Consider the following 21,621-nt stretch of genomic DNA (forward strand, 5'->3'; position numbering starts at 1 on the left):
CCTATAAGTACCAACAGTTACAGCATACCTGAGAAAAAATGTTTGCTTGCTTGAAATTCAGCCAGGGCCTAAACAGATGAAAAGGGTTTACGATGTTTTGATAAGGGGGTGGAGTTTGCTTCTTCGAACCAAGTAGTCATAACCATCACTTTTTCGTAAACTTGACGTTAAGGTCAGTCTCCAGTGTTTCAGAAGTCCACTTCTTCATGGTGTGTTTATTGAGGAAGAAATTACGATTTTTTTCAGAATACGTGAGGTACGAGGTGAGAAGAACGATGTTACAAATCAAACAGTAAGTGTTGTTGTGAAAAACGTGGCGGTGGCGGTCCTTACTTATGCTTTTACAACCTCTAAACACTATGTCCCTGTTTGCCAATTAATTTATATTGAACTTGCTTTGAAAGTTTGATGGCTAGGACTACTTGTATTAAATATGTTATTATGGCCATCCATTAATAACAACCTCAGCGACCAATGTGGGTTACTCGGGGCCTGCCAGTAATTCCGACACCTCATTGTTCCGACGTCTCAATGGTCCGAAATATTTCCCATTAGATCGATATGCCAATATGCCGACGGTTCAATGTTCCGAAAACGGAACCAATTGGTCCGAAGGTCCGTTTGTCCGACTTTTCAAAAAGGAGGCGGATTAGGCCGACGGTTCAATATGCCGAATAGGCCTACTACATATAAAGAGTTTTATACCTCGCTCGCGCTCTCGCTCTCTCTCTCGCTCTCTCACTCTCTCTCCAAAATACAACATAGGCCTACATATCACGTTCACGATGAATATTGGAGATCAAAGTGACAACGCATCACTTCATTTCGACACGGTGTTTCAGCCCCATGGACAGAGAGCGTAGGTCTAATTCTCAACACGGGCACGAACACACACACACACACACACACACACACACACACACACACAGTGCCGCCGCTCCCATAACGCGCACTACGCGCTGCGCGTAGGGCCTGAGGGGGGCCCCAAAAAAAATAAATAAAAATAGGCTGTCTCTGTTTACAAAGTAAAGTGTGTAAATATTTGTGTAAATAGTTTCTGCTTGTAAATATTTGCTTCATAGAAGATTTTTTCTTACTTGTATACTTCTGGTTTTAAGTTTGTATTTATGGATAAATATTTAATTTAAAAGATTTTGGACATTCCAATACTTGTGTGTACTGTATGTATGTTTTGGCTGTTCTGTGAACTGTGTTTACAAAGTAGATTTAACTTTTGCGTTTTAATAAAATGTTAAACTGGCAGAAACCAATTCTTTTTTTCGGGGGGGGGGGGGGGGGGGGGGCCATAAAGGAGTTATGCTTAGGGCCCCAAAATAGCTAGCAGCGGCACTGCACACACACACACACACACACACACACACACACACACACACACACACACACACACACACACACACACACACACACACACACACACACACGAGACTAAGTACACGGTATGAGGTATAAGTTTGACTAAATCAATACCAGCGAAATTATTTAGGCTAAAAGCCCTCGGTAAACACAGTAAACAACACATATAGGCCCACTCTCAGCTACTAAAGATAAAAATTGTATTTGTTTTTCACTCACCGTTTGACTTCTTTACAGGAAAAGCATTAGTCCTCATAAATTCACCTCTTGTGACGTTCAAGCCCACAGCAACAGTCTGGCTTGGTGAAGTGCACTGCTGGAACTTAGCCTACATCGTCTTTTATTTTTGGTTTCATAATCATACATGTGGAATTGCGCTTTGGCCTATTCAGGATATTGAACCGTCGGCCTCATGTGCCTCCTTTCTGAAAAGTCGGACAAACGGACCTTCGGACCAATGGGTTACGTTTTCGGAACATTGAACCGTCGGCATAGTGGCATGTCGATCTAATGGGTAATAATTCGGACCATTGAGACGTCGGAACAATGAGGCGTCGGAATTACGGCATGGCACTAGAGGTGGATCTAATGATTCGTTTCCGTGACCCAGTTTGCGTGATTCAGTTCGCCACGAGGAGTCGTTCCCGAATCGTTCGTTCGTTCAGTCGAGTTTCCGGTAGCACTAACTCCACTGAGTCTGACTGACTCAGCTGAGAACCGTGCAATGGGGTCCATTCCATGATGCGATTTACCGCTACCGGAAACCAGGCGGAACGAACATACGATTCGTGATGTTCACTCGACTGAACGTGGAGGAATCGTTTGCGATTCAGCCTAGTTTCCGGTAACGGTGAATCACATCATGGAATGCACGCCATTGCACAGTTCTCAGCTGAGTCAGTCAGACTCAGTGGAGTTAGTGCTACCGGAAACTCGTTTGTTCGTTCAGTCGAGTTTCCGTTGAATCGAATGGTGAACGAGACGACCGAACGAACGAGAGAGACGGACCGGTTCGGTTCGTTCGTTCTAAAGACTCGTTCATTCGAACTGGTTCGCGAACGAACGAGCCAACACTACATGGCACCGGTTTCTCATGCACACATTTATTTAGCACACATAGCACAAAGCCTTTATGTCACAATAATAAACATTTGTTTTGGAAGCATACTATACTGAGGCCTATGTTGTTTTGCAAGTGATAAAATAAATAGTTTTGCTAAAATTAGTAATTAAGGCCTATCATTTTGTCATCAGAGTGCCATTTTTACAAAGAATTGTTAGGTTTCGATAGCCGAGATTCAATTTGACATAGATGTGAATGGTTTATTTCCCAGTGTTCTGTCTTATTTGCTTGTGTGTTGAGTTTTGACACAATGAGCCAAATTTTGCAAAATGTGTCTGTGAAAAAAACAGAAAAACAGATATGCAGATTCTTGATGGTCCTATGCAGATTCAGAGTCTTTAAGGCAATAGGTTCTGCTTACCTGATATGTGGGGCCTGTGGAAGATTTGCTGAGCGTTGCGCACGCCGCGCGTCTCTGAGTCTCGGTCCTCGGGCCTTTCTTAGAATCATGTCGGGGTCACCAAATTGTCGTGTTCTTGAAGAAACCAGATCGCTCACTTTATTTGTTAAATTATTTCCGTATGGTAACTATGAAGCAAAAGGAGGGGAATTGTATTTAACACACGTGCGGAGTGACACACAGCTGACCTATCTACTAGCTATGGGGCTGCCATGTGTTTCTGACCTGATCTTCTTCTTCCTCCTCTTCTTCTTCAGAATCCGGCAGTTTGGACGCTGTCCAGCGTATTAATGCCCTCCACAGGTCCGATGATTTACTACATTTTTACATATAGTCCTGTACTATGCAGGAACTGCAAAACTGCCCTAGAGATCAGTTTATGGTTATCACAGTGCCCAAACAAGGAAAAAAACGAAAAAACCTGAACTCCGAGTCCCAAGACCAACAGTCTACCAAATAGTGCATGTCTTTCTGTCCTATATTTTCTACACTCCAGAAAAACATGTTTTACTGGCTCAGAACGCCGTCCCTGAGTGAGGGACGGCGCGCAGGGGCGCGCCGTCCCTCACTCAAACGATGATGGCTGACATGGAGGCAGACGATGGAGATTCACCTGCTACTTCAGAGGAGACCAACACGAGCCGTTCATCCTCTAACCTAGTGCACCCCTGGCCCTATCTTCAAAACATGTTCAGCTTCGTGGAGAAACGTGGAGAAAGCTATATCATGCAATGTAAACTATGTGTGCCGAAGAAGTCCAACATATCAGCTTACAAGAATTCGACGTCGAATCTCCGAAAGCACGTTGAGGTAAGTCATGTTTCTCGTGCCTTTCCAGGTTTAAACTGACAACAAGCTAGCCATATCCCGAAAACTGTGTATGGTACTGCTAATACTGTAATACAATATTGAAGTAGCAACCTGTTGGCACTGTGACGGCAGTTAGCTAGAACTATGCCCACGTGCTTATTCAGTTGGCTAATAATAGTATAAGCACGTTAGCTTGCTAACCTGCCGTTATCCGTCCTACCAAATGCATCCATCAGGCCAGAAAGCATATTAAACAAAACAAATAAGCCCAATGTTACAATTGACAGCCGCAGATATGTAAACGGTCAACTGCCATTGCCAATGCCAACTACGATTTCGGTGGTGAAACCAACCGTCTTTCTCGCAGTGACATTGGGCTTACCATTTTCATGTGTTCATGAACTGTTGGTGCAATCAGGCAAGCTACGAGATTTCGGCGCTACATTTGACTTTCATATTTCTTGTATAATGCTTTGTAAAGTCAGGGCGGTGTAGAAGTAAGGGATAATGCCCGACGAGGTGTCCATTATCAGGAATTAATGGACGACGTGGAGGCGTGAAGGTTGCCTCCGCAAAGTCCATTAATTCCTGATAATGGACACCTCGAAGGGCATTATCCCGCTTATACCACGGTCACTTACCAACGGTGACCAAATTAAGACCATTAATTTATATTTTCATGCGTTTTACAATCTGAATATAAAGTTTTCCAGAAAACATACATTTGTTTCCCTGGTTACGCCTGAGGGTCCGACTAATACCCGGAACCACCATTACACGCCCGTTGGGTTCTCATGCAACGGAAACGTTGTTCACTCCTCCAGTAATTAGGACGGACCATAGCTACGACTTTAGAACGGGAGGTAGCGGGAGGTATTATAGTCCGCTCAGCTTTGACCGTGGTATAAAGCATGGTAATCTGTGTATTGGGTCATATTTCAAGGCTGTATTGGAAGAGGGGACATTTCCCTATTACATTCGGCAACAGATTTGAGCTGAAGCATACTATGACAGAGGTGATCCCGCGCTAGTTTGCTACTCCACTCTGCCATTTGACATCCGTTACACACAGCACACTGATGATTAGCGAGTGCGAGACATGTTGCAGGTTTTGTGACCAAAAAGTTCATTCAGATGCACAAAATATATAGTGTGTACAGATTCAGAAAACATGTCTGCATATAATAAATAGTTAAAATGCTAAATGTTAAATGAAGGTAATGATATACATACCAATGAAAATATTTGTGTATTTGTGTGTTTTCAGAGGAGACATCCGTCAAAAATGAAGGCCTTCATTGACTGCGTGGCAACACGAAAACGGACATCGGACTCGGAGCCTCAAGAAGTGGTAGCCAAGCAAGTCAAACTGGATGAGATGATGGCAGCTGGTGTCGGCAGACGTGTGCCACAGTCAAAACTTGACAAGCTTGTGACCTTTATTTGTGATGGGCATCATGCCCATTCTGTGGTAGAGCAACCAGCGTTCAAGGACCTCATAACCACGCTGAATCCCCAAAGCCATGTGATTTCAAGACCGACTCTTCGCATCAGAATACAGGAAGCAGCAAATCACATGAAGACAAACTTGATGTCACATCTCGCCAAGGTCCGTTATGTTGGTACCACCACTGACTGTTGGACGGCGCACCAACAAAGTTTCTTAGGAATGACGGTCCATTGGATAGACGAGCACACCCTGGAGAGGCAGTCTGCTGCACTGGCGTGCAAGCGGTTGAAGGGTTCCCACACTTTTGACATCTTGGCAGCTGCAATCGATGATATCCACTGTCAATATAAAATCAGGGGAAAAGTCGTGAGGACTACAACCGACAGTGGGTCCAATTTCATCAAAGCTTTCGCTGTCTTTGGGGAACACAGCCAGGATCCAGAGGAGTCCGACCCAGATTGTGAAGAACCCGATACCAATGACCTGGTAGACGCATTCAGCATTTTGGAAAAGGACACTCGGCTGGAATTTCAACTCCCCTCACACCAAAGGTGTGCGTGCCATCTGCTGAACCTCGTGGCAACAACCGATGCAACGAAGGCAGAAGCAAATGACACATACAAAAGATTGTCTCGGTCATCCTTCGCGAAATGCCAGGGATTATGGAACAAGACGGGCCGGTCATATGTGGCCGCAGAATTTGTTCAAGATCAGTGCCAGCTTCAGCTGATAAGACCTAATCAAACCCGGTGGAACTCCACTTACATGGCCATTGAGCGACTGCTGCGGATCATAGATGACAAGGGGGAGGTGGCGATCCGAAATGTCTGCGAAGAATTCAGACTCAAAATGTGAGTTTTTAAAGTACCATTTTTAATGCACATTTTAATCATTGATGCATATATGTACTAAACATTTTGATGCACTAAGCACATTGATGCTGGGCCATTATATGCTACTTCTATAGGTATTGTAGGCTATTATGTCTTTTGTAAGTAACTTTGGATATAATAAACATCTGGTAAATGTACCGGTAATGTGATATTATTTAATTTGAAATAAATTAGCTTTTTAATTAAGAGTACATTTCCAGACTAAAATTTTATTAATTTGCTCTGATTTCATACAGGTTGAGTCCTGCAGAAATCACTTTTCTCAGAGTATCGCGAGGTGATGAAACCTATGGTAAAGGCGTTGAACATCTTGCAGTCAGAGACCAACACGCACATGGGGTGGCTCCTTCCAGTGATTTCACAGCTGTCCACGAAGCTCAACAATATGGAAAGCTCCTCAAAGATTTGCCTGCCACTCATCAGAGCAATTCAGGATGGTGTCTCCAGACGCTTTGGTGAGATGAAGGAGGACCCAGAGCTCATTGCTGCTGCCATCCTCCTGCCTAAATTCAAGAGCAACTGGACTGACAGAGCCGATGTCATTGAAGCAGGTATAATCTCATTTTTTTACACTACGCCGTAATTATGCAGACATAATCTTTTGACATTATGCCCCCTAATTACTTGTGTTTCTACATTATTTGTGAAGTATGTGTGGCCCCGCTCCACTTCTACACACTCACTCACACACACACACACTTGCGGCTGAGCATACAAAAAGTGATCATCCTGTATGGCTGTATTGGAGAAAAACTCCAAGTGCAGCACAGTAATTGTCCTAGTGCAGAGTGCAGATTCCTAGAGCAGAAAAGTTGTTCCTGATTGTTGGGGTGGGGTTATCCACCCAGGCATAAGAATCCAGGTAGAAGCATGGGTGGTGGGGGTGGAAACAGCGACGAGAGGCATGCATGAATTCTGGAAATAAATTACTAAAAATTGTATTGTGATTTCTGCATTTGTATAAACTCCTCTTGTCTAATTAATCAAAACATGTCAGAAATACTCAATATGTGCATATGCTGTGTGTTTGGCTCTCAACAGGCCTGACCTATGTGAGGCAGCACCTTGACAGGATGGCAGAGGTGGAAGAGGTCGTTGGGCAAACTTCATCTGATGATGAGGAGGACTTCTTCACATCCATGAAGGTCAGAAGATCACAAGGCACGGGGGAGCTGGATGGGTATCTTGCCTGTGCATCAAGTAAGATGGATCTCCTCCAGTCATTTCCACACATCAAGAAACTCGCCCTCAAACTCAACACAGGTCTGCCTGCGTCAGCTGCCTGTGAAAGGCTTTTCAGCTGTGCCGGCCTGCTTTTCACCCCGAAGCGCGCTAGGATGAACGCAGTGAACTTTGAGAACCAACTCCTGCTCAAACTGAACAGGAAGTTTAGAGATTAATTCATAGTCCATCTAGCGTCTCTCTCTCTCACACACACACACACACACACACACACACACAGAGCTCCCTCTCTCTCTCTCTCTCTCTCTCTCACACACACACATACACATAGAGCTCCCTCTCTCTCGCTCTCTTTCTCTCACACACACACACACACACACAGAGCTCTCTCGCGCTCTCTCTCTCACACACAGACAGCCACAACAGCCAACAAGAGTATTTGTTTGTTTTCTATTTCCATTGTTTATTTATGGAATGTTTTGAAACCTGTTCTTTTTTTTAAATGTCTGCACTTTTGATGAGTCTCTTTAGGTTTTTCTATGAAGATATTCTGTTAAGATGTTTCTGTGGAATGTTTATTGGCGAGTTGAAACTGAAATGAAACCACAGTCAGTGCACAAGCACTTTTTGCTGAATGTAGCACTATGTAGTTTATGTAGCACTTTTTTGAATAAAAAGAAATGTGTTTTGGAAATGATTTTACCGTGAGTAGTCATTTTGCCATTTGGGGCTGCTCCCTTGCATGGGTGAGGCATAAATGCAATTGTGTTGTGTGCAGTGACTGTCAAATTCCCATTGTCATTGTGACACAGCACTGTGTGCTGTGTCACAATGACAATGGGAATTTGCCAGGTGGGCTTTCGATTTCCCAGGTGGGCTTTTGCACATCACAGTAGAGGCAGAAAACAATGATTGTAAAAAAGTAACTTTTTACTTTTACTTAAAGTACATTTTAAATTATTTACTTTTTACTTTTACTTGAGTAGATTTTTTGACCGGTAAATTTACTCGTACTTGAGTACAATTTCAACAGAGTAACAGTACTTGTACTTGAGTAAAATATTTTAGTACTCTTTCCACCTCTGCCAATCTGGCAATACTGCTTCCTTGACGTCACCCAGCTGCTCTCAAAGTGCGTTCTTCACTGTTTTGGTCCTCACGGTCTTCCGTTCAACAGGAAGCACAAACCAATGAGTCACCGTACTAGTGTTTGCGAGCGGTTGCAACAGTTTTGTTGAGCCAGTATATAGTCTGATTGTTGTGCGCCACTGGTCTTCAAGATGTCCGTCATGCTGGAGAACGAGAACCCCGTGGTGTTCCAGCGGTCCGGAGAGAGGCTGTGGACAGCGGCCGACGAGGACGAGGGGGTCCACGACCCCATCGACCACAGGGAGGTGTTCGATATCCTTTATGAATCCTTATAATTATCATCGACCACAGAGAGGTGCTCGATATCTTTTATTTCTGACCATTATCATCGACGACAGAGAGGTGTTAGACATCAATTTTTTTTATGAAGTATTATGGTGCATCAGAGGAGATACTCGTGGCGTCTGCATATTCTGTTATCAAAGCATGTTGCTGAGGTGGTGTAACTAGTATGCTGACCAGTGAGGTGGTGTAAACAGTGTGGTGGTGCAACCAGTGTGCTGACAAGTGAGGCGATGTAACCAGTGTGAGTGGGGATTCAGTTCCTTCAAAGACGTTGAGCCTTAACAAGGTTTACATTTGATTCGATCTATCAACGACCCAGAACATCCTCTGTCTCTGGAAGAACTCAATGTGGTGGAGCAAGTCAGAGTCCAGGTAAGTGCAGGCCTGCCTTAACCTGCCATTAGGCCCTTGGGCTGAGAGGTTTCGTAGGCCCCCTGATAGTGGGTCTTACAATGAAAATGTGTAAATGCCATGTGTCTAGAATGCAAAACGTATTAGTGACCCTCTCTGAGCCACATAACATCGCAATATTTATATTAGTAGTTTATAGATGACCAAATAATTAAAGGAACGCCAAGGTAAAACCATGGTGCAGGAAAGTTTGATTTAACTCCATATTACCAAAATAAAACGTGATCCGGTCTGCAGAAACAGAAACACACCTAATAACAGCATATTAAAAAGTAAGAGCTTCCTCTTTGGCCTCGGCAGCCTTGGGAATCCAACACGCGCGCACACACACGCGCGATTTCGCACGTGTTTCCAATTAGAAAATCCCACACTGCCAAATGGTGATATTTCTATGCTTTGGCCAAAAAGATTGCTTGTAAACAAAACAAAGTACCTTTTGGATGGTGATTAGCACAGCCACTCTCTGGGCAGATACTCCACATTGCAGAGCTTCCGCTGGAAGTATGCCCTCGAGAATAATATTCTCTGATGTATGTACTAATGTTCTGAGGCAGAGAGGTCAGATTCTTTGTTTTGGCACAATTCTGGTCCCATTTTCGCCCAGTAGACACGCACCTGTAAATCCATCGTGTTACCGCAGCAACCCGGGTCAGTGCTATAGGGCTCGTCAACTCCACATGAGTGAGGTGATGGTCCTCCTCCTGCTGTGTGCTCGTCCTTTTCTGCCTCTTCTCCATGGCTAGCAGAAGAACAGCCAGAAGAACAGCTTGGCTCAGAGCACATCGTTGGTTAGCGAGGCTCCGTCACCGGCATCGCCGCTGGCTATAGGTCCATTCACACTCTATGTTAAATACAGATGGGAACCCTTTCGTCCGGTCCCGGAGGTCGTTTCGTATGTCATTGGGTCCGTGGCCTGTGAGCTTACGAATCCGGAGTGCTCCGGGAGAAACGGAGCAATACCAATGGAAATCGAGGTGGCAGTATAAGTCCAACCATTCGCAAAAATAGAGAGCTGTATAATATCTGAGATATATATATATATATATACATTGTATTTAACATTTATATTTATATTATACTATATACCTGACTTTTTATTTTATTTTTCAACTGCTTTGGCGATGAGTTATAACTGGTAAATTTAAAAATGGCCCAACATTTTGAGGAGAGAATTTGCGGTTTGGTGAGGGGTGTCACATGCCACCGCCCCGTAAGCCTACACTGTTTGCGCCTTTTTTTTGCCAATTTCGGGTGACACAAAGCAAAATCATCTCCTCTACAGATGCAATGTTTGCGATTGTCGATGCCGGTAATTTGTGACACGACAGTCACTTCCCTCTAGAGGATGTATTGCATAACATCCATAAGAACACTGAAACCGGACAGAGGTATGAAGGGTAGTTCCGGAGATAACGTTTGGTACGGACGGACAAATACCGGAGGTATGAATTGGCCTTGTCGCCGCACTGTTCGCTCCATAATCACCAGTGGTTAGCGGGGCTCCGTCACCGGCATCGCTGCTGGCTATCTCCGCACCGTTGCCACTCGTTGATGAGCTTTACTTGCCTTCTTCATTAACAGGTTTAAAAAATCCAGTCAGCTTCGGGATCTTATTCAATAATTATTTTTGCAGTCTTCGTTTTTGAGTGCGACTCACTAACTTTCTTTCAGACATTTTGCTAGCTAGCCACGACAACCATCATGTCTCATTTGAATCGATTTGAATCGCAAGCCAAAACATGACTCTACATTGTGATAAGCTGTTGTGTCATGGGGCCCACGTGGGTCATTGGTAAATCAGAAGCAACAAAAATTAATATGAAGTGATGGACAAAAAATTCGACAAATTATAAAGCAATGTTATTTTTATTTTTTTGGCTCATGAATCTTTGTAGGCCCCAAACCAAAAATCTGATTGTTTTGGCCCTACGCCGATCGGGGTGCCTATCATGAACCAGTATTAAAAAAATAAATAAATACTGCAGCTCATGATAGACCCCTGAGGGGTATTCCATGAAATTCGTTAAGCGGCGCTTAGTTGATTAAGCCCGGTTAGAGCTAGTGCCAACTTCCACTTGAGGCTAAAGCCGTTCCATCAACCCAGTTCGGCCGCGCCGTGCTCCGGTTAGTTCAAGCCAGGCTCACGTTATCATGGATTACGCACGCTCACGAGATATGTAACCAGCCCAGAACCGTGAATGTCGAATCATGGATCAAATGTCCGAAAAGGACCAAGCGGGATCTTTTCCAGCGGCGAACAGAAGCTGCTTGTGGAGGTCTATGAGGAGTACAAGCATATAATAACTCAAAAAGGGAACACTGTAGCCATCATTAAAAACAGGGAGGCCGCCTGGCTATAAAATCTGCGATCTTTTGAATGAATAAGTAGTATTAAGCGTAACATATTTCAATGTAATATTGACCGTAGATTAGTAATCAGGGAGATAGTCTTGAGGTAATGTGTCTGTTGAATCCCCACCTAATTAGTTAATTAGGAAGGATTACTGGAGAAATCAAAAATCTTTGCATATTCTAAATTGACTGACCATAGTATTTTTCTCAACAGAAGTGGTCTTGGCTGCCTGCCGAGAAACTCACCTGAATGGAATTTATGTGGCTGCAATTTCCCATGCAGCAGTGTCTTTGTCATTGTTATAAAGGCTTATTATCAGTAACATTAACTTTACCATGGGTTTTTGCAAGTTATATTTGGGTTCTAGGGATATACTAAGCCATATTTATTATATAAAAAGTCAATTGTTAGTTAATTTCACTGATATAAAGGAAATTACAAAAATAAGCCAACGGCAAGAATTCAATAAAGTGCCCAGGACGCCAACTCGGGTCGCCGGTAGTACAGGGCAGATACTAGACCACTCACCCAACTGCTGGTTCCCAATTTTGATAGAATACATACATTTGTATAAAAATTTGTGCTGTCAAGTGATTCAAATATTTAATGGCGATTAATCGCATCAATGCCATAGTTAACTCAAGATTAATCAAACATTTTTTCTATGCTAAATATCCCTTGATTTCTTTGTCGCATACATTTCTCATTTTAATGCTCTTATCCACATGGAGAAGTGCATCGGCTTGCCTTGTGCAAATGTTTTTTTATGATAACAACATTGGCATATACTGATCAAAACAGGACGATACAAAAAAAATGCCTATAGTGCAATTAAACGATGAACATACAAACATACTGCCTTGAACATAGCAATCGGGCTACTGCTGCTTTGTTTTGAGGCAAAGAAAAAAAAAAAAAAGCGTTAATCGCGTGATAAAAAAAATTAACGCCGTTAAAATTGGTTTGCGTTAACGCCGGTAATAACGCGTTTAACTGACAACACTAATAAAAATGTGTTGAGAAAATATCCACGTTAACAATAGATAGCAATTCATTTAATTATTTTATTTGCATCATTTAATCTTAGACCCTTAGTGAAAATATAGGCTGTTTGTACTTCATATAGGTACATTTATGACAATCGTGAGGACTAGGCTTGGCGGAACCTTCTGATGGTACACTTGTTTCCGACAGATGGGACTTTCTGAAGCACCGCTCAAGTAAGCCTAAGCATGGTACCGACCAGGTTAGTTTGGTCGGATAAATTGCCATGGTTACTTGGTGGAGATTCCCTTAAGTCATGTTGATGGAACGCAACTCTAGCTTTAAGTGGCGAGGCTAAGCGAAATAAACCCCGCTTTGCCTTTAGCTTGGTTGATGGAATACCCCTCTGATCGTCGTAGGCCCTCAGGCTTCAGCCCAGGTAAGCCCGTGCATTAAGGCGGCCTTTGCTGAGTGGGCTTTGGTTTTTACGCAATACTGTATACACTGTTGGGATTCATTCACCTATATCTATCGATGTATTACAACAAAAAAATGACGATTTTTGTAACCCTATTCTTGAATAAATTATCTATCCGCGTGTTATCTTACAGTTGACCCCCACATCCTCCAGGTAAACGATGAAGACAGTACGGTTGGCATCGAGTTTACTCCCACCATCCCGCACTGCAGCATGGCCACTCTCATCGGCCTTTCCATCAAAGTCAAGCTGCTTCGCTCGCTGCCAGAGAGGTTCAAAGTGTGTATCAGACATATTCAAGTTATGTATCTGAGTGTTGTTCTCTGCTTCCATCACTGCTGCAGGTTGGTTACTAGCCAAGATCGTTGCGTGACACGGGTAGAGGTCGAGCCATGGTTAAGGCTACGTTTACACGATGACGGTCTGAACAGAAGACGCAAAAGTGGCGTCGCGTCTTCACTGTTTATTCCGCGTTTAGACTAGCGTTTTCGGGAGGAAATCTGCGTGCATACAGTGACGCAAAAGTGTGTGGATTTAGATTGGGTATGCATGTCAGGCGGCTAGGTGGTGTTGTGATACACCATCACACAACACCACCATGTCTGAGCGCATGCGTAGAATCTTCCTTCTTCTCTTATCCGTGCCGCAAAAACCAAAAAGATCCTTCTCTGTTCAGTAATACTATCTGTACATATCCTCTACATTCCGTGGAAAGACTCCTGTACGCTTGTTAGATCTGCCAGAGCAGCTTGAAGGTCCGACGCATGGATATAATCTGACATGTTTGTTTATTTCCTTGTACTGGCACATGTATGTGACGTAAACGGATCTGAGCAGTGTTTTGCGTCTTGGCAGTGTAGACGGAAACGCTACGGCGGAGCGTATTCAACTTTTCCACTCTGGAGGGTGGTTTCAGATTTATGCGTTTTCATGCCCCAAAAAACGCTGTCACCGTCTAAACGAAGGGCACTTCCGATAAAATATTTTGTCGTTTTTACCCGCAATTGTCCTCGTGTATACGGGGCCTAGATTTGATCCCTTGTCATGTGAATTGTAAACACAAATGTCAGTGTTATCTTTTTCTTTTGTTGAACGTTTGAATGTGACTCGTGTCATTATTTTTATGTGACCTTCAGATTGATGTTCACATTACCCCAGGGACTCATGCTTCAGAGGATGCAGGTGAGACATAACATATATTTGGATAAATTTAACATAGGAAGAGTGAGTGGTATAATTAAAAGGTTATGCAAAAAGTACTCCCTTACTGTTTTTTTCCAAGTGATGGGTAGATCAGGACACATTGTTTCAAGTATATTATTAATTATTAAATATTTTGCCGGGTTAGGCTGAGACCAATCAAAGTCCAGAGTAGAATGCTGTAATCAAAAAGAAGGGTTTGGATAAGGTCACTAGCAACGTGGTCACGTTAGTTTATCTCAATCGTTTAAACACGTTTCCTGAAACTTAATTTCTCTCTAAAAACTAATCTGAGGAGTTAACCATTTTGTCAAAATTCAACAAATCTCTTGCAAAAGGAAACACTGCAATCAAAACCATGTCCTCTCTTCTCAAAACTGATTCTTTCCACCAAAACGATAAAACCGGTGTGATAATTTGAAAACACTCCCAAAATACTGTTTATTTATGTTTTGGCTTCATGAGGCCATGTTACATTCAAATGTATAGTTTCCTTCTTTAAAGTTTATTAGGTTGCAATTTTATGGTACACAGTATAACGATTGTTGCCATATTGTTATACAATACTGTGAATGTATAATAAATATTGCATTGACTCAATCGTATCAGAATAGGATACAAAGCATATTTGTCTATCCAATGAGCTCTAAAGGGCTAAACTCACAACCTAGCTTCCCAGAGTCATACTGCAATGTTGATACTGCAACATTGTTAGAGTTCTGAGAATACACAAATGTTACCTATTTTTTGCCAAACTCACAGTAATTGGACTGATAAATCAAATGAAAAACACTAGTGAGGACATGTTTAGACTGTCTTTCAGGAGATGTAATGATGAAACAAATACAAAACGGTAACAAAGCAAACATGAATGTTACTTACAGTAAATGTTCAATGTTCATGTTTCAAACTGCAAAGATAAAACGTGTAGGTCCACAAAAATCTAAGAATTTTAAATGAGGTGAAACAGATCCACATGTAAATCAGTTTGCATCCCACCGCCAATCCTGATCAGACCAGAGATGCTCATCTACAACACAGAGCTCACCTGAGGCCTCTTTTATGCACTGAAACATGATTGTAGTGTTTTGTCAGTTGAGTTTGAACAGGTGAGAAGTGAGTGAGACTGATTGGTAATTAGGTGGGGCGTTTTGAAGGCCAGTGTTTTTCGGTTGAACCAAGAGTGCTAAATTATGAGATTTGTGCTTAGTTTTGCAAAAATGTGATTTAGAATTTAGAATTGTGCTTAGAGTTTAGCAGTCTGGAGTCTAGTGGCTGATTCATGAGCTTCAAGTTTTCAGAATTTTGTGCATAGTTCCATTTTTTGTGTGTACAATGGAGAAAAACTAAAAGAACAGCATATCAACAATTGTTTTACAACAAACCTAAATCGACATGGTGTTTAGACTGTAAGGTACTCTGCAGACTGTGTGGAGCTTAGCAGTTTGAGGACTGAATTGCAAACTATGCTTGTGGTGAAGATAAGGTCCAGATTATTAATGGATTCCACTTAGTGGTGGTTTACAAGATCCATTGGATACTGTAACTCAAGGTATGGATAGTTTCCACTTTTCGTGTGCTGGTTGATAAGAGTTGTTTGTGTTTAATTGTTCTTTTCAGTAAACAAGCAGCTTGCTGACAAGGAAAGAGTAGCGGCAGCTCTGGAAAACTCCCAGCTACTGGAGGTTGTCAACCAGTGCCTGTCCACCAAGAGTCCCTGACCTGCTGGCTCCCCATCAGTGACTGCCCACCCCTGTGATTCTGCTTTCAGGCTGCTTCTGTAACCTGACATCCAATCCCAATCTAACCACAATATTTTCCTGAAAAAAAAAAAGATTATTTATTAGCTGACATGTATACAGGTTTGTGAATCTAACTTCTTCATTTATTCTTTGTGACATGCGAGTGATTTAAAATGTTAGTGAATTGGGTTGGATATAATATTTTAAGATCAGTTTGTGTAAACTTGCAATAAATAATATTTTTAATATTAAACAGATTATTTTTGTATTGCATCAAAACTACTCAATGTGGGAGATATTGGGCGCATGGAAACTGGTTGCTATAAACATTGATATATATGATAAAGCGTCTTAGAGTACCATATTAAGCGCTATATAAATTTCATTTATTATATGCAAGAGAACCGCCGTTTATCTTCTAGCAACCACGTGTCCATTTCTAGCACAGTAAGCATCTACAGTCCTTGTATAGGAAAGACGTTATCAAACCTTTGGCTGAGGAAAATCTGCAACACATTTAAATGTAACCCACTTTAATTGAAGTCTTTCTGAAAATGCCCAAATCCCCTTTAAAACACACCAAGGACTAAGTTGATGTACATTACCACGCATTTGAACCAAATCCCAGCAATCCTGCATGTATATCTTTTGTTTATGTATTTGCACCAAAGGAAGGTTAAACATGCAGACACATATTTTGACAAAATAGATCTTGCCTCTGACTTTTAATATCCCGCAACTGCTCCAAACTTGACTATTTGAGCGGGCTGCATTAATTAAGCTGGTTTGTAGCTTCTGTCCTGATGCATGTAAATGACTGACCACACAGAGGGGAAACCTCACTGTCTTTTCCAACCTAGTTATCAAATCTGAACCTTGCTCTTCCGTAGTAACTAATAAAGGGGATATCCACGTGGACTTGATCCCCAGTCCAGAAGGACCGTTGTGATTGGCATCGGAAATCCAATGGGTGATCAGCCCTGTTGTGGTTGGGTGAGGGAGGACTCTCCTAGTATGCCATGAAGTACGCGCATGCAACTCTCCAGAATGTTCTGCTCTTCCTGCCGGAGTGACCTGATCACACCCAGCTGCTCTTTCGTTGGCTTGTCACAATGCTGGAGGAGACTGGATATCTACACAGACACACACACAATTCTAAGGATATCACATTTCTCAAATTGGCCCCTACTTTCACCCACCAAAGCGTTCAGATAAAAACACAGGTGCATAGCTAGTGCTTATTACAGTGCCCAGTAAACCATATGAAGAGGTTCTGGTGTGTGTGTGTACTTGCCTTCTCCATGGATGTGTTTGTGTCCTGCAGTAGTCTTTGACAGAGTATCCAGGCAGTCCTACCTGCCCACTGTTCGCTGTCGTCGCACACTGACTGGCCAAGCAACACAGCCTTCCAGGAAGGACTACCGCAACACAAACAAACAACAACGATGATGATTCCCCTCAACAGGACAGCAGACCAGTGCCATCTGTGTCAGTATGTGTGTGATAAGAACAGGGTACTAGTTACTATGCAGCCTGCGGCAGGGCCAACAGCTTGAGGGCAGTCATCAGCCTCCAACTGGGACCGTCACTGGACACGGTCAGATTACTGAGAGAGGGACACGGAGGCATGTAGTCTGGGTTTTCATATTGTAGGTCTTCCATATCCAGAGACTAACCGTACAATGGTTTTTAGAGCTGTGGGTTTATAGTGTGTGGGTGGATGATCAAACCACGTACTGGGAGAAATTGTTTTCTCTTAAAAACTTCATTTTTTGGTCTACACTCCTGTCACGCGCGCCCTGCAGGACTTGTTGAAGGAGATCTGAGTGACGGGAAACAGAGGAGACAAAATGCTGACCTTAAAAAGCTGATTTTTTTAACTGCACTCCAGCATCACTCACTGTATCGATTTTCCAATACATTCCCCGAAATCCCCAAAAATTTAACATGCCTGAGTGAAATGAACATCCATTCTGGACTAGAGGGCTAGTGCTATGCAAAAATGGGGACTTAACCTACGATGCAGCTCTCATTGTTCTCTTAGGATGCATGGATATACATATGTACACTACCATTCAAAAGTTTGGGGTTACGTAGAAATGTCCTTATTTTTCAAAGAAAAGCACTGTTTTTGCAATGAAGATAACATTAAATCAATCAGGAATACAGTCTAGACATTGTTAATGTGGTAAATTACTATCTAACTGGAAACGGCTGATTTTTAATGGAATATCTACATTGGTGTACAGGAGGCCCATTTACAACAACCACCACTCCTGTGTTCTAATGGTATATTGTTTATCTAATCGTGTTAAAAGGCTAATTGATGTTTAGTAAACCCTTGTGCAATTATGTTAGCACAGCTGAAACAGCCAAAGTCCTACTTTATAGTGATTCAACTGGTCAATGAGTTGTGTATCAAGTAGTGCTGTCAGTTAAATGCGTTATTAACGGCGTTAACGCAAACCAATTTTTTAACGGCGTTAATCTTTTTTTTATTTTTTTCTTTGGCTCAAAACAAAGAAGCAGTAGCCTGACTGCTATGTTCCAAGTCAGTATGTTTGTATGTTCATCGTTTAATTTCACTACAGGCTTTTTTTTTGTATCCTGTTTTGATCAGTATATGCCAATGTTGTTATCAATAAAAAAACATTTGCACAAGGCAAGCCGATGCACTTCTCCATGTTGATAAGAGCATTAAAATGAGAAAAAATAATGGGACAAAGAAATCAAGGGATATTTAGCATAGAAAAAATCGCGAGTTAACTATGACATTAATGCGATTAATCGCGATTAAATATTTTAAATCGCTTGACAGCACTAGTATCAAGACAAACTCATGTTGTCCCTGATGGCAGCCACAACAACAGGTAGACTTCACTGATCAACCAGTCGCTCGCCAAATGCCTGTGAGGTCGGGGGAAGTGGGGGAAATACAACCACTAACTTATCACCTGGAGCTTACCTGCATCCACGTAGACCACACTATTTGGGTTGCCGGGGGCAACAAAGCCATACTCTATCAACAGGCGTTGGTTGTCATGGGAACCATAATTAATGAAAGCCTGCTGATAACGCTGTATTCCGGCGACAGTCCTGATCTCGTAGCACGCGTTCACATGATTGAAACTGGCCGACACCTGGAAACAAACAACAACAACACTAACAGTTTAAGTTTAACCCTCTAGTGGCTTGAGTTGTAGATAGCTAAATCTAATTTAAACCTCTAAAATGTTCTCACGGTGGGAGCAAAAGGGTACCAGAATAAAAGAAGAGAAGAAAATCCCTTGATAGCTTGACTTGTGCATTTCGTTTTGAGAACCTTTCTAATCAGAGAGGTAGGTTGACTCTACTGACCAACAAACCAATGAGACCACATACAAACCCATTACATTCAGTTAGTATTGTGCATAGTCACGTTGGAAATGTCTTTCTTGTAAATGTATAATTTGGTTGTGGACCGATAGTACCTGCACATCCGGCCGGTGGTTAAGCAGGTCTAGGAAGGGAGCCAGAGCATACACATCCTGTCCAGACAGGAAGTGGTTGGGTGGGCGGGACAGGAAGACTGAGCGGGTATTGACACTGCACCACGCCCACCTACAGAGAGAAAGAGTGGAGGAAGGAGTAGCAGAGGAAAAGCATTCAGATCCAGGGCAGATATCCAAAACTCACCATGAATGAGCAGTTTTGAAATAATAGGATAAACTCACCTCAGAGCGTCATAGGTCAACACCTCCTCCGCATCCCGGCTCAGGATTGGCTGCACGGACCTAGACCAGCCAATAAGAAGAATGCTGAGTTTATAAATAATATCCAGTCTAGAACCAAACACAAACAACACACACATTTGAATGTGTTATAGATATTTAACCTACAAAAATAAAACAGGCAGACTTGTAGATTGCCTTGATGCATCAGTTTCACCTGAAGAAGTCCTGATTGGAGGAATGAAGATCATTGACTGCCTTTCTCTGATCTCGGGCCTGGCTTTGTATGCTGGCTGGCAGGAGAGCGATGACATTATTGCTAAAATAGGAGGGGCAAGTGTATGTTACGGGCAGGACGTTGATATAAGCGAACCAATCAGACTCTTCTCCTTTGTGTTGCTCACAGACTAGGAAGACACAGAGAACCAATAAGGGAGAGAGGCGGGGTTTCCAGCTGAAAAATAAAATGCAATTGTATCTTAATGAAACTTGGAGAGCAAAAAGCACAGCATTGAATATTATTTTTGATATGTTATATGGCTTAAACAAAAATATATAAATCTAAAATGATTCCCGAAAAATGTGATCCAAGCATACAAAGCTTAGATGTGCATCCATAGTAGTTTAGAAGTGCATAGCTTACATAGTGAGTGAGTGACTACCTCTTGATGTACGGCCCGAGGTAGCTGTCCAACACGGTGGAGGTGGTGATCAGGCAGGCCTCTGGCAGAGAGATAATCAGGTCGTCTGGCTGACAAAGACATCAGGAGACTGATATTATCTATACTGTCTGGATGTGGCAGGTAGAAATGTAAAATATGTAGATAATGAAATCTGATTTTGCTCATTGCATCTGGATAGAGCCACATATTGCATCCTTGTGGCTTAGGATGTTAGTCAATGAGTTAACAAACAACATTCTTCATTGGTTGTTATGAAACAACTTACTTTAATGATCTCTTGGGCCTGCAGACCTCTCCCAAAGTCTAGAAAGATAAGGCAAATACATAGATGAATTTGATCTTAGTTGCATCATTTACAAATGCATGAATGTATGAACAAAATTTTTTACAACGTGTCCCCTGGAGCACACTTGTCCTGTCATATACATTTTCATTTTGTATGACAAATAACCATTAGGAACCGCTCATAGATAGTATGATTGTGACAGTGGTACATTGACATACCTGTAAAGTTGGCTGGCTGCAACACACAATCAAATCCATGCTTGTGAAGGAATTGCAACAAAGTTACATACTGCTGCTGGTGGGATAGGGACACTGAGAGAAATAACAAAACGTGAATTAATGTCTGAAACCTTGTATGAAACGGTAGGCCAAATAGCTGCCAATTGATTGGTTATAATGGTAGAGCACTCACCTGATTTGCTGGTATTCCGCTGTTTCCGCCCTCGCCTTCTCCTCGTTCGACCTGCTCGCCGACCCCCCGAACTCATCCCATCCTCCATCTCAAACATCAACACACAAACACCGAGATAATGGTTCTATACCTGATGCTTCATGTGGTATAGAACCCATATCTCGGTGTTTGTGTGTTGATGTTTGGGACGCGTAGCATGACATTAGCTCTGCATTACATCAAACATTGGACCAATCATCTCGGCACAAACCATGGAATACTTCCAACTATAAATTTCACATTGTATATACATCATTTACAGGGCTGGACAGTTATTTCCCAAATGGGAGTACAGAAGGATCGTACCGAGCCATACCCGGGGACACAGGTCCATGCACACAACACCGGTCTCCGTTGTTCCGGGTGTGGGCGGAATCGTTGCGCACAAGTAACAACGGCCGCCTTGACTTGTGTGGGGTAGAGTCTGAAAGTGTCTGCGCGCTCCAAACACAAACCCTCCCCGAGTCTGCTCAGCTGCCACGTTGCTTCAACTTTCTACATTCCAAGTAAGTGCAAATAAGTTTCAGTATCACCTGTAAGTGTGAGTGCAGTACGATGTTTATATCAGATGAACGAGAAATGGGTTCAAAAACCGAAAACGAGATTATGTAACCATGACGTAGTAGTTTTAGAAAACCAGGATGAAATATGCACCCAG

At 42.5% G+C, this 21,621-nt stretch overlaps 4 protein-coding genes across 9 annotated transcripts in view; 3 read left to right on the top strand and 1 right to left on the bottom strand.

Annotated features, from left to right (window-relative positions):
* Window positions 1-3,459: 3,459 nt before the first annotated feature.
* On the top strand, window positions 3,460-7,559 carry LOC115559939 (uncharacterized). The gene is made up of 4 exons (XM_030379157.1): window positions 3,460-3,707; window positions 4,975-6,008; window positions 6,287-6,601; window positions 7,092-7,559. Exons 3-4 carry the CDS (start codon window positions 6,331-6,333, stop codon window positions 7,448-7,450), a joined length of 630 nt encoding a protein of 209 aa, XP_030235017.1. The 5' UTR covers window positions 3,460-3,707; window positions 4,975-6,008; window positions 6,287-6,330; the 3' UTR covers window positions 7,451-7,559.
* An 800-nt stretch (window positions 7,560-8,359) lies between these two features.
* ciao2b (cytosolic iron-sulfur assembly component 2B) lies at window positions 8,360-16,087 on the top strand. Of its 2 annotated transcripts, none has more exons than XM_030379160.1 (5): window positions 8,360-8,633; window positions 8,959-9,038; window positions 13,046-13,236; window positions 14,029-14,074; window positions 15,713-16,087. In XM_030379160.1, exons 1-5 carry the CDS (start codon window positions 8,513-8,515, stop codon window positions 15,713-15,715), a joined length of 441 nt encoding a protein of 146 aa, XP_030235020.1. In that variant the 5' UTR covers window positions 8,360-8,512; the 3' UTR covers window positions 15,716-16,087. The 2 variants fall into 2 exon arrangements, with proteins under 2 accessions (XP_030235020.1, XP_030235019.1); XM_030379159.1 differs by having other exon boundaries at window positions 13,046-13,171.
* On the bottom strand, window positions 14,505-21,394 carry setd4 (SET domain containing 4). 3 transcript variants are annotated; one of them, XM_030379151.1, is made up of 13 exons: window positions 21,270-21,394; window positions 20,925-21,012; window positions 20,732-20,824; window positions 20,493-20,530; window positions 20,207-20,295; window positions 19,762-19,998; window positions 19,548-19,607; window positions 19,305-19,434; window positions 18,800-18,974; window positions 17,572-17,656; window positions 17,360-17,440; window positions 17,129-17,252; window positions 14,505-16,967 (listed from the first exon to the last, which is right to left on the bottom strand). In XM_030379151.1, the coding sequence occupies exons 2-13, from the start codon at window positions 21,010-21,012 to the stop codon at window positions 16,809-16,811; spliced, it is 1,359 nt and encodes a 452-aa protein (XP_030235011.1). In that variant the 5' UTR covers window positions 21,270-21,394; the 3' UTR covers window positions 14,505-16,808. The 3 variants fall into 3 exon arrangements, with proteins under 3 accessions (XP_030235011.1, XP_030235010.1, XP_030235012.1); XM_030379150.1 differs by having other exon boundaries at window positions 21,280-21,357; XM_030379152.1 differs by lacking the exons at window positions 17,360-17,440; window positions 17,572-17,656 and having other exon boundaries at window positions 21,280-21,357.
* Window positions 21,213-21,621, top strand: part of cbr1 (carbonyl reductase 1) — a 54,637-nt gene continuing 54,228 nt past the window's right edge. The window contains exon 1 of one of the 3 annotated variants that reach the window (XM_030379153.1): window positions 21,213-21,469. The gene's annotated coding sequence lies outside the window, so the exon portion shown is untranslated. The remainder of the gene's footprint in view (window positions 21,470-21,621) is intronic. The other 2 variants (XM_030379154.1, XM_030379155.1) reach the window with 2 other exon arrangements.

Source organism: Gadus morhua, chromosome 15, assembly GCF_902167405.1.
Source record: "Gadus morhua chromosome 15, gadMor3.0, whole genome shotgun sequence".
Taxonomy (NCBI): domain Eukaryota; kingdom Metazoa; phylum Chordata; class Actinopteri; order Gadiformes; family Gadidae; genus Gadus; species Gadus morhua.

What these genes read in the sequence shown, in the direction of transcription:
- ciao2b (XM_030379159.1), top strand. Translation starts at nt 8,513, where the DNA reads ATGTCCGTCATGCTGGAGAACGAGAACCCCGTGGTGTTCCAGCGGTCC. An exon ending in TGGAGCAAGTCAGAGTCCAG is followed by an intron (nt 9,039 to 13,045) that starts GTAAGTGCAGGC and finishes CACATCCTCCAG; the next exon opens with GTAAACGATGAAGACAGTAC. An exon ending in CGCTGCCAGAGAGGTTCAAA is followed by an intron (nt 13,172 to 14,028) that starts GTGTGTATCAGA and finishes TGTGACCTTCAG; the next exon opens with ATTGATGTTCACATTACCCC.
- LOC115559939 (XM_030379157.1), top strand. Translation starts at nt 6,331, where the DNA reads ATGAAACCTATGGTAAAGGCGTTGAACATCTTGCAGTCAGAGACCAAC. An exon ending in AGCCGATGTCATTGAAGCAG is followed by an intron (nt 6,602 to 7,091) that starts GTATAATCTCAT and finishes GGCTCTCAACAG; the next exon opens with GCCTGACCTATGTGAGGCAG.
- setd4 (XM_030379150.1), bottom strand. An exon ending in TCCAATCAGGACTTCTTCAG is followed by an intron (nt 19,608 to 19,761) that starts GTGAAACTGATG and finishes TGGCTGGTCTAG; the next exon opens with GTCCGTGCAGCCAATCCTGA. An exon ending in TTGACCTATGACGCTCTGAG is followed by an intron (nt 19,435 to 19,547) that starts GTGAGTTTATCC and finishes TTCTCTCTGTAG; the next exon opens with GTGGGCGTGGTGCAGTGTCA.